Here is an 11,984-nt window from a genome sequence, read left to right as displayed (position 1 = left end):
CCATACCCCAAGGAGCTGGGGTGGGTAGTCAGAGATGTGGTCTGGAGGGCAGGAGGATGGAGTACCCTGGACTCTGGCCTTGGTTGATCTCTGGGGTAGTTTCCACAGTGTTGGGGCCAGAAAAGAGGGTAAAACTGAAGATTTTCTGGGGCCTCTTGAGCTCTGTGTGCTGCCCCTCCCTTGGTGAGTGGGTGTCTCCCACCCCCACTGGTGAGTGGGTGCCTCCCATCTAGCTCTTGTTGTGTAGAAGGACAGAAGAGGACAGACAGACCGAAGAGCTGCTGTACAAGGTTTTTTCTTTGTCATGGTTGGTTTTGTACACCTGTACTTAGCATTTGCGTCATACAAAGGGGGGAGCAACAGCCATGGCTTTTGGTCAGGTTCAGGGGGGCATGAAGGGTGCCCCTCCCCTCCCCCCAGGCACTGACACATTTAAAGGAAGCAGAGCAACAAGTACACAGCAAATGTGGGGAAGGGAGTCCCCTGAGAGTAGGATGATCGTCCTCACAGCATCTCACTGGTACACCCACCAGGGCCAGCACGAGATTTCCCATTCTCTCCCCAGGGAAGAGGGTGGACTCTTCCCAAGTGGGGACATTCGGTGGGAAGCATGTCCTCAGGCCTGGGAAACGTTCCCTTCTCTGAGCTAGTGTGGTCCCCAGCCTCCCTGTGCAGCCAGGTCCTGTGGGATCCTAGAAAGATTGCCAGGTGGGCAACCCTGACAGGTGGGTGCCGGGACTCTTGGGGCTGGGAAGTCCAACCCACCCTACTCTAGCCACAAGCCTTGGGGGAAGCTGCTTTGTCCATCAGCTGCCCTGCCTGGGAGAGTCCTGGGTAGAAACACTTCTGTTCTCTGTCTCTCCATCTCTGTCACTTTCTCTGTCTCTCTCTCCCTTCACCTGACTCTCTCACACACACATCTGGAAGAGTGTCTCATTCCCTGCTTCCTTTGGAGGTGCACCCCAAACAGTTTTGCAGTTAAGGACACCTTCCAGGAGCTTCTGGACCTGGGGAGGAGGGACACCCACTCTTGGAAACCCTGGCCCATCGCCAGCACCCAGCACGGGCAGATCCAGAGGGATTTCTGCAGCTCTTTTCCTCCTTTCTGGGGGTGAGTTCTGAGACACACAGCATGGTGGGGTCTTCTTCCCCCCACCTCCACACCTGCACACTAAAGGAGGGGACACATTCCCTCCCTTGCAGCTCATTCTGTTTCCACCCACGTGCAAAGGATTGATCCTTCTATCCCCCTATCTGGGCCACAAGTCAGCTTCTCTCCACAGTCAGGCCTGTGTTCAGAATGACAGTCATCTTGTCTCCCCAGACTTGAGGGTCATCACCTAGCAGGGGTTGGAGCCAGGTATGCCCCAGCAGACACTCCCCTCTCAAGGAAGACCTCAAGGCCTGCTGCTCAGGAGCAGATGGTGGGTATCTGGAGGAGTCCGGGACGTGCTCCTAGACTAAGCCAGCCAGCCCGGAGGGCACAGGGCAGGGGGAGGGGGTTTGAGAAGCTCTGAGCCCACTCGGGGCTGGCGGGGCTGTAGAGACCACCAGGGATGCCCTCTGAGGGTCTGGGGTGCCTCGGGTCCACTTCAGATACCTTGCGTGGCTAGGCTTCTTGTGATGTGGAACTCCCAGGTCCTCCATCTTCACTGCCCATCTGCACTCTGTGCCCTGGAGTCACCTGAGAGGTGTGCAAGCCTCTCTGAACACTTGGGATCCTCTCCAGTTTTCAGGCAGGGCTCATGCACAGAGTGTGGGGAGGCCTGGGGCCTGCTGCACTGGCCCCTGCCTGTCTCTGCCCTGGGACCCCAGGGCTTTCAAGAATGACCATCCTGCCCAGGATAGCAGACACAAACAGACAAGCAAACAAGAGGGGTCGAGGTGGCTCCCCCATCACAGACACAGGCACAGACACAGGCCCCTTAGGGGGCCAGACACAGGGCACAAGGGGAGGGGGCAGAGGAGGCGGGCAAGTCCAGGGAGCCAGAGCCACCAAGGCCCTGCTCCCCAGAGAAGGGACGGACCAGGGGACTTTTCTGGTTCCCTAAACATATGGATTGTTTTGTCTCGTCTTTAAAGTATTGCAATCTAACTGATATGGCTTTAACTATTGGAAACGGACAGAGAAGACACACGTCTCTCTGAAATAAAAGCATAAATCCACTAAAATGGAAAACCTGCAGGATGCAAACTGGGGCCAATAGGGCAGGGGCTCAGGGGGCAGGCAAGTCACCCCCTCCCTGGCCCCTGCTATTGGAATAGGCCCTGTTGGGGCCCAGCATGGCTTCCTGGGGCACTGCCTGGGCCCGTCCCAGTGGACTTCTGAGGACCTCAGGCAGGAACCCCCAAGGGAGGGACAACTCTAGGCCAATGACAAAGTCTCCTCTTAGATATGGCCATCTGAGAGCGATGGTCTTGGGGCTGGGAGAGGGCTCTCATGTTCCTGCTCCCCAACACATGTCCCTGCACACAGCTGCCTTTTCAGACCCACACCCGTGCATGCAACAGCCTGAACACATCTGACAACTCCCTCCAACACACACACCCATTACTCCTGACACACACATATACAAGCTAACACAGGCAATCTCTGACACACATGAGATGGCTAATATACACAGAACACACTTTCAACTCATGTGCACACCACCTCCAAGCTGCACACACACACAATCTCCAACACACGGATATGATCACTGACACACACAACCTTAATACACACGCACTCTAACATACACACGTACACACGATCTTTGGCTACACATAATCGCTGATGCAGTCTCAGGCAAGTAAGGGCACACACTCTCCCGGCACGTTTGATCCATGCCCCCCAGTTCTCACACAACTGACTGAGCAGGAGCCTTGACAATTTTGGGGTGGGGGAATGTCAGCTAGATCCCAGACATCCCAGAGGAGAGTTTGTTCTTGGCAATGACATGGATGGACAGATGCCTTCTGCCAGTAGGAACTGGCTTCTCCCCAAGGGTTTGGGGCTTTGGCCGAGAAGGTCCTCCGGGGGCCCATAGGCCTGAAAGCACATGGATGGGACAGGGTGGGGGAGGGGGTGGATAGGAATGGGGGCAGCCTGGCCGCACCAATGGGGGGTCCCCATGGCATAGGCCATTGCTGCCCGATGGCTCCAAGTGTTTTCTGGGGGTCCTGGGCAGCCCCTTGGCTGGGCAAGCTGGGCCCAGACTGGCAGTGGGTCCCAGGACCTACGTGGGGTTGGAGGGAACAAGAGGATGCTCTAGTCTGGGGCCCCCTCCACAGATAAGCTAAAGTCCAAAGAGGATCCATTGGAGGGACTGGCTTGGCCAGGGCTATGGCTCTCTGGGAGAGCCTGGGAGGGTGCTCCTAGGCTGGGTGCCACCAGGGGGAGGGAAGGAGAGTCCCAGCCTCCTGCCCAGACCCCAGCCTGGTCGGAAGTCAGCGGGGCCTCCCAGGCTGTGCCCTTATGGAGCAGGCTTACCCCAACTCCCTTCTTCAGGGCCAGGCCACTCAGCACCCCTGCCCTGACCTCGAGGCCCCCTGGGGGTCAGAGGCCAAAGGTCAGCATGCTGGGCAGGGCTGGAATGTGTCATTACTTTGGCTGGCTGGGGACAATGGTCCTCCTGGCAGTGGGGAGCATGAAGGAATTTATGGGGAGGGGTTACCACACCAGGATAGACCCTGGGCCTCCTGAAGGGGCCTCCAGTGTCTTCAGGCCTGGGTTCAGTACCCCTTGCTGGGGAAAAAGCTGTCTTCCCTTTCTCAAGCTACTTGGGAGTTGGATGAGGCCGGATATACTAGGATGAAGAGAGTTGGAGGAAGTGCTGAGGGGGAGGAGCCCCTGGCCAGGGAAGGGGGGCAGAGGCCAACTGAGGTTTTCCCCTTCAGAACTGAGACTGAACTGAATAAAAAAGAAAAGAAAGAACAACAAAAAAAGGAACAAGTGGGGTGGGGATGGGACAGGAGGCCGGTTACTTCTTGAACATGTCCTGCAGTGGTCCGGGCAGGTATTTGAGCACCGTGTCCAGGATGCTCTCCTCCTCCTCCTCCTCTTCGTCTCCACAGCCCGCTGGGATGGCTTTCTTGGGCCGGGTCAGGCTCCCCTCGCATGGCTGCTCCAGGGCCGCCTTCTCCTCAGCCTCTTTCTCCTCCTTTTTCTTCAGCCCATACTGGGGAGGGAGAGGGGAGAGGCCCAGTATGAACAGGGCCATGCAAACTCATTGAAAAAAAAAAACCTGAGCCTCAGTTTCCTCATCTATAAAATGGGGACAAGGATGCCTTCCTTTTGGAATTGTGCCTCATCTTCCGTTCCTGCTCAGTAAGTGAAACACTGTGCCCATGACAACTTATCTGCTATTTTAAAATCCCCAAAGATCTGAACACTGAAAGTTTTCTCACATGTTTGGAGGCAAATTGTAGTGGGGAAACCTGCCCTGAACTGGTGGGAGATCATGTTACTGCTGCGATGTGACCAGACACACATGGAACTGTTTGGCCATAGCGTGCAGCCCTACTGGGAGTGATATATAACAGTAACAGGTGTTCAGAGCACTCTGGTATTTGCCTGAAATTCCTATATTCTGAATTCCAAACCTACTGGGCCCCAAGGGTTTCGGGTAGGAGCCTGTGGACCCATGGCAGCAAACATTATCGGGCATTTACTAGTGTTTTCTCTTGGTTTAATCTCTATAATGATCCTTTGGTTTGTGCTTGACTGCTAACCTAAAGGCTGGTGGTTCGAACTCGGCCAGTGGTACCGCAAAAGAAAAGGCCTGTGATCAGTTTCCATTAAGATTACAGCCAAGAAAACCCTATGGTGCCCTTCTACTCTGTAACACATGTGGTCGCCATGAGTCCGAAATGACTGGACGGCAACTAACAACAGCAACAATCCTCTGAGGGAGGTGTTCTGTCATACCCACTTTTCTGATGGGAAGAGTGAGCCTCAGAGGGAGCTAGATTTCAGGTGAGAGCTGGGATTCAGAGGAGCCTGGGCTGGGGTTTTGGGACCGTATGCATTTGACCCCTCACACCGACGCTCTGGCCTTGCTGACCTTGTCTCGGATCTGCTGCCGGACCTTCTCACGCTCTGCCTCCATGCGCGCATGCTTGGCCTTACGCTCCTCCTCCTGCTGTCGAAGTGCCTCCTGCCGTTCCTCTTCTTTCTTCTGCGCATCCGGGTCCTTCTCCTCCTCACCTCCCAGCATTTTCCCCATGTCTTTGGTGGCCCCTACAGAGGTGAGGTAGAAGCGGAGAGGGCAGGGTCAGCCCGGTAGCAGGGGCCTGGGAAGGGGTAGAGGGCCCCGGAGCCCTGAGATCCCCTCCCTCTTGAGTGGGGACCACCCTCTGGTGCGGGCTTCACCTCCGAGGGCCTGTTTCATGACGAAGTCCATGCTGTTGGTTCCACTTAGTGTGCGCTAGCCCACGGTTGAATTCGCATGCAGCACTTTCGGCAGGCCTGGCTCTGGGAGATATGCCAACCTGCAAAAGAGGAGTTGGGGGTCAGATGGCATAGGCCTCTGGGCAGGCAGGGCTGTGGAATTAGGCAGACAATGACCTAACCCTGGTTCAGAACGAGGAGACCATCAGTCTGAGGCTCCCTGGTACCCAGGTGAAAGGAAAAGGGCTATTTTCTGAGCAGTTGTTATGTGCCATGGGTCCCTGGGTGGTGCAAAGGGTTTGTGCTCAACTACTAACTGAAAGATTGGCAGTTGGAACTCACAGCGGCACCACAGAAGAAAGGCCTGGCAATTTGCTTCCATAAAGATTACAACCAAGAAAACCTGATGGAGCAGCTCTGTTCTCACACATGGGGCCACCATGAGTCAGAATCAACTCAACTGGTGATGAGTTTGTTTTGCTTTATTTTTTGTTGTGCCACACACCTATGTGTTGCCAAAAGAGCTCCTAATACCTAGTTTACAATCTTCATCTTAACCATATTGTTCTAATTTGAAGCCAGGAATATTGGAAAGAGCCTGGAATCTGGAACCAGACAGAGCTGGGTTCTAATACCACCCTCGGTCCTTATTTGCAATGTGACCTTCAGCAAGTTCCTTCACTTCCCTGAGCCCCAGTTTCTTCCTCTATAAAACAGAAATAGCAGTGTCTCTATTCCCAGGGCTACTGCAAAGATGGGAGAGAATTCCAGCTTGGGCCTGTGATGGCCGCTGGATCCATCCAAAGACCATGTGCTTAGGGCCCCAGCAAGTCAGAGGCAGGTGAAAAAAATAACAATTCAGTTTCAGTGAACATATCCAGACTTTTGAAATTAGACCAATGGAGACATAAGTTACTTTTATTGCAGCATACATGAAAGTTCTGTGTTTTATGTCTTAATATTGATTTTTATTTTGAATTACACATGGCGGGGGTGTTAGAGGCATTCAAATCTTTTGGAGGCTTAGGGCTTTGAAAGTACCTAGCACAGGGCCTTAGAGATGCTCAGCTAATGTTAGTCCTCCTTTCCCTCTCCTTAAATCACCGACTTTTTATTATAGTTTTTATTGTTATTTTCTTGCCTTAGAAGAATTTCTCCAAATAAAATCTTAACAGGAAATTAATATGCAAAAGGGGAACTATTGCAGTGGTTACAGTAGCGGGGAGGGGTGGAGAGTCTGGAACCTCTATCCTTGGCCTTCTTCCCATGTTCCCCTCACACCCCAGAGAATTTGAACCCTGGTGCTCTAACTCCTATAGGCCTTTATATTTTAACCATACGGTTTCAGTATTTCTTTAACGGGCAACCAAAAAACCAAACTAAACCCACTTCCCTGGAGTCAACTCTGACTCATAGTGACCCTACAGGACAGAACAGAATTGCCCTATAGGGTTTCCAAGACTGTAAATCTTTAGGGAAGCAGACTGCCACATTTTTTCCCCCCGAGAAGGAGCTGGTGGGTTTGAACTTCTGACCTTTAGGTTAGCAGCTGAGTGCTTTAACCACTGTGCCACCAAACCTGTTGCTTTTGAGTGGATTCCAACTCATGGCAACCCTATAGGACAGAGTAGAACTGTCCCATAGGGTTTCCAAGAAGCAGCTGGTGGATTTGAACAGCTGACCTTTTGGTTAGCAGCCAAGCTGTTAACTGCTGCACCACCAGGGCTCCGTTAATGGGCAGAGCCACCACAGATACCTTTTTGGGTGTGAATAGGAACATCCATGAGCTATCCAAAGAGTGCCATAAGTTGATGGTCAGCTGAGGCCAGGCATACTCCCCAAGGCCTTGCATCCTAGAGAGCCTTGAGGTCTTTATGACTTGCTAGGAAGAACAAAAAATCCATGGGTGTATGCTTGGCTACTACCCTAAAAGTTGGTGATTCAAACTCACCCAGCAGTGCCATGGAAGAAAGGCCTGGCAACATGCTTCTGTAAAGATTACAGCCAAGAAGACCTTACAGAGCAGTTCTAGTCTGTAACACATGGAATCGTTATGAGCCAGAATCAACTTGATGGTTTTTGGTTTTAGGAAAAACAAGGGATCTTGGGAAATGGCAGAGAAGCCAGGCCGGATACTACAACCAGGTTGAGTTCAAGGTTGCTGGCTGTTCATTGATGATTAATTTTCTTCATTTCTTTCAAAATGAGAAAACATATCGGCAGACTGAGATTTTTCTTTAATATGGTGCCCAAGAGCTTGTTTGAGGACTTCTTTATGATCAGACCACCTGATAGCTTGTGGGAAGAAAAAAAAATCCTTGAAGACTTTGGCATCAGACACACGTGGTTTGAAACCCTGGTGTCAGTGCTTACTGGCTGTGCGTACCTGTGTGTTCCTTGCAAAATGGAGGAGTGTTAAGGCTACCCGTGTGTCCTCGTGAAGAAGAGAAGATATTGATCAAATGCCTGGTGTGTAGGAGGCACTCATAAAATATTAGCCATCGCTCAATACATATTTATGGGGACAGACCAAAAAGGAACAAGGCTTTCCAGGAAATGTAAGAGAACCCAATATGACCCAGAATTCCGAGCTTGAAGGTTGCTCAGCTCCACCAATCAGGTGTTTTCATTTGATTGAAGATATTGTGAAAAGACGGCATTTTTAAGAACAGGAAAGGAACAATTTAGTAATCAAATGATTTCAGGAGCCCACTGGATTCCTACTCTGTTTACATGGAGCTCAAGGAATTCCAGGTGGTGGTGGAGGACGTAGGACTCTAATTTGAGATGCTTCAAATTGGTTGAAAGAACACCTGGGCTTTCATTCCAGTCCTACCCTTAACCTCCTAAGTGACTCTGGCAGGTCTCTTGCCTGGGTGGCATGATCTTTTAGACCCTTTCCAGTGCTTCTGCTTGAGGAGTCCTGCAGCAGTGGAACTGCTGACCGCCCCCCCTCCACTCTGTCCTGAAGTCCCCCTCCTCCCTGGGTTCTGTGACTCAGTTCTTTCCTCTCCCCCCATCGTCAGCTGCTGTCTTTTCTCTTTCTCTCTGTTTCCTTTACTGGCTCCTCTTTTCTTCCTCTTTCTTAAATAGGCTTGTTCCCCAAGGCCTCTGACCTCAGCCCCTGCCCCAGCCCTTTTTCCTCTCCAACTGTTTCCTGGGGAAGCTCATCCATCCTGAGGGCTTTACTAACCACATTCACAGATGACACCCAGACCTCTCTTCTGGGCTCCAGAGCCCTATATTCATTCACCAGGTAGTAGCTGAGCACCCACTACATGGCCAGACAATGTGTTAGGCACTTGGGATATAACAGTGAACAATACAAAATCTTGCCTTCATGCAGATTACATTCTGGTGTGTGTGTGTGTGTGTGTGTGTGTGTAGGGAAATAGGCAATAAATAAGTTAATAAATACATTATAGGAGCCCTGGTGGTGCAGTGGTTAAAGCAATCGACTGCTAACCAAAAGGTCGGTGGTTTGAAACCAGCAGTGGCTCCATGGGAGAAAGATGTGGCAGTCTGCTTCTGTAGAGATTACAGCTTTGGAGACCCTATGGCGTTGCTGTCAGTTGGAATCTACTTGACAGCAGTGGGTAGTAAATGCAGTCACCTTCCTCCAGGACACCTGCCCCTGCATATCCCACGGGTGCCTCTCAAACTCAACGTGCCATCTATCACCAAACCATCTCCTTCTCCAGACTCCTCTGCTTTCATGCATTCATTCAGCAGGTTCTCACTTCACCCTCCTCCCCCCTAGTATCCAAGGGCTGAGTCTTCTTCATGCTCAAATTCTTCTCATTCTAGGTGGCTTATACTCTTAACCTGCTGGGATTTTTTAGCTCAGCTTCTTGGGTCCACCCTAAAGTCCTGCTGTGCAATTGCCCTCTCAGCTGCTAAGCAATCTCCCATCTGCCTGTCCAGACTCTCCGTCTCCAAACCAATCGCCGGTTTCTCAAGGCCCAACCTCCTCCAACCTATCACTCTCAGCAGGTGACTTCCCTCCCAGTCCAGGTGGTGCAGTGGAAGGGGTATGGGGCCAGGGGTCAGGCACACCTGACTTGGGTCCCAAATCTGCCACTTTTTTTGTTGTGTGATAGTAAGTAATTGACTTAACCTTTCTGGATCTCCAGTTACTTTATAAAGTGAGGATTATAACACTATTTTGAAAGATTAGAAATAATCTATGGAATATGTTGGGTACATGATGGGCTCAGTAAAGGGTGGCTGTTATCATTATCAAAATGATGAATGCAAGCTAATGTGAGTTCTTGCTACCAGCTCTCCTCCTAGTTCCCAAGGAAGAGGGTTCCCTTTTTCCAGCCAGAGCCAGTCTATCTGCCATCTCTCCTTAGACCTCCTTCTTGATCCATTCATCACTCCATCTTCCACACATCTTCAGTCTCTTCTCCACAGGTCCATTTTAGCCTCCCCCTTCTCCACATCCTCCCCTGGGCCCTGCCTTTCTCTTAATCTCTGCCCTCTAAGGTCGTGATGGAGGAGTCTCCACTTCTCCACTCTCAGCCAAGCCCTACCACTCTGGAATCTGCCCGCTGCCCCTGCCTGGCCACTGAGACTGCCCTAGCAGAACCGCCGGAGGTCACCTAACGCCAGAGCCTGCGGTGTGCACAGCCTTCCTCCTCCTCCATCTCTTGGCAACATTAGATGCTGCCGATGACACCTCCACTTTTTTTCCTGCACCTCCTCTTGAATTCCACGACACAGCACTCTTATGGTCTTCATTCTGCTTCTCAGACAGGTTTACTCTATCCCCATTTGCTGACTCCATTCCTTCCCCTTGAAATGTACGTGTTCCCCAACCAGTCTCTCCCCTGCTCCCCCTCCCACTCCTCTCCCTCCTCCCCCTCCCACTCCTCTCCCTCCTCCGCTGCCTTCCTTGGGAATCTCATCTACCCCTATTGGTCTGGTGCCCTGCTTTAGCCACAGATCTCTCTCTCTCCCCAAACCTGCACATTAAAAAATTTTTCATTAGTTTTATTTTGATCTTTTTCTAATCTTCCCCATCATATTTGACACGTTTCATTCCTTATTCATTTTTTCAATAACATGTATCTCTTTATCAATTTTACCTACTCGTATTATACATCTGGCAATTCTAATATCTGGAATTCCAGGGGAGGTGATCTAAATCTGCAAGACCACAATTCAAACTCGCTGCTGGGTGTTGTCACACGGATCTTCTCAAATCCAGTCTGTCCAAAGAGCAGTCTCATCCTTGCCTCCCACACAAGCATCTTTTCCTCCGTCCTGCCTCGAAGGCCAATTGTCTCAAGTCAGAACTCCAGAGCCAGTGAATTCTTCATTCATTCATTCACTCACTCTGCAAATACATTCTGAACACCTACTCTGTGCCAGGGTGCTGGGTCTGTGACTAGGAACAAGGGAGTTCCAGCCCTTGTTCTCACAACATTCAGTCCACTGGGGAGCCAGACACTGGACACAAGGGATTGGTGAGTTACAACTGAGGGGGCTTAGTGGGGGAGAAGCCTGGAGATGGTAGCTTAACAATACTTCCTGCATCCACACCTTCCTCTCCCATTGCTGCTAATGCCTTGGTCAGGGCCTCAAGGCTCTGGATTTGTGTATAACCTCTGTGTCCCTTCCCCAGCTCTCATCCATCCTCTACATGGCCGTCCGATTAATCTTCGTAAAGGGCAGATCTGCTCATGCAAACACACCCTGCATGGCTCCCCATGGCCTTATTAAACGACCAGAGTCCTTGCCCTGACCTTCAGTCCTGCACAGTCTAGCACTCACCTGCCTTGCCACTCGTCCCTCAGCCCTTACATGTGGCTCTGCTTCAGCTAAACACCACCACACATTCTTGCCAAACACCCCTAGGCATCTGTTCATGCTATTCTCACAGCCTTAGAACCCTTTAACCCCAACTCTAAGTTCAAATCCTGGCTCTACCACTTACTAAGTGATCTTGAGAAAGTGACTTTAATCTTTTCTCCTCTGTAAAATGGAAACAATAACACCTATGTCCAAGGCTTTTTGTGAGAACTGAATAAGGTAATGCAAATAAAGTGCTCAGCCTAGCATTTGGCACATAGTAGGTACTTAATGTTGTTGTTTGCCATTGAGTGGATTCCGACTCATAGCAACCCCATGTGACAGAGTAGAACCACCTCATAGGGTTTTCTAAGCTGTTATTTTTATGGGAGCAGATAGACAGGTCTTTGTCCCAGAAAGCAGTTGGGTGGATTTAAACAGCCAGCCCTTTGGTTAGCAGTCGAGTACTTAACTGTTGTGCCACCAGGGCTCCTTAGGTGCTTGACACACGTTACCTATCATCATCATCATCATCAGTGGCAGCATTAATTTTCTAAGATCCCTCTTAAACATCACTCCTTCTCTGAAATTTTCACCATCTCCTTGCTAGGTGTGATGATGTCTTCCTCCTCTGAGACCCCCGGGGCACTTTCTATGGCAGCCTTGCCTGCCTCCAGCTTGTACACTATCGGTGGAGCTAAGTGCTTTCTCTTCCACCTCTGAGCTCCTCTGAGGGCAGGGCCTGTGTCTTGCTCATTTCTCCTGTCCCCAAGTCCACTACCTCTCCCGGTACATGGTAGATTCTCAGACCATATTT

At 51.0% G+C, this 11,984-nt stretch overlaps 1 protein-coding gene across 2 annotated transcripts in view; it reads right to left on the bottom strand.

Annotated features, from left to right (window-relative positions):
• Positions 1–285: 285 nt before the first annotated feature.
• Positions 286–11,984, bottom strand: part of CPLX2 (complexin 2) — a 100,425-nt gene continuing 88,726 nt past the window's right edge. For both annotated transcript variants that reach the window (XM_049874361.1, XM_049874360.1), the window contains 3 exons: positions 5,354–5,472; positions 5,046–5,221; positions 286–4,160 (listed from right to left, as the gene is read on the bottom strand). In XM_049874361.1, the coding sequence (XP_049730318.1) occupies positions 3,963–4,160; positions 5,046–5,221; positions 5,354–5,384 (405 nt within the window). In that variant the 5' untranslated portion in view covers positions 5,385–5,472 and the 3' untranslated portion in view covers positions 286–3,962. The remainder of the gene's footprint in view (positions 4,161–5,045; positions 5,222–5,353; positions 5,473–11,984) is intronic.

This window comes from Elephas maximus, chromosome 2, assembly GCF_024166365.1.
Source record: "Elephas maximus indicus isolate mEleMax1 chromosome 2, mEleMax1 primary haplotype, whole genome shotgun sequence".
Classification (NCBI taxonomy): Eukaryota; Metazoa; Chordata; class Mammalia; order Proboscidea; family Elephantidae; genus Elephas; species Elephas maximus.
Note: the sequence above shows the minus strand (reverse complement) of the source record. Positions and strands in the feature narration are given on the sequence as shown.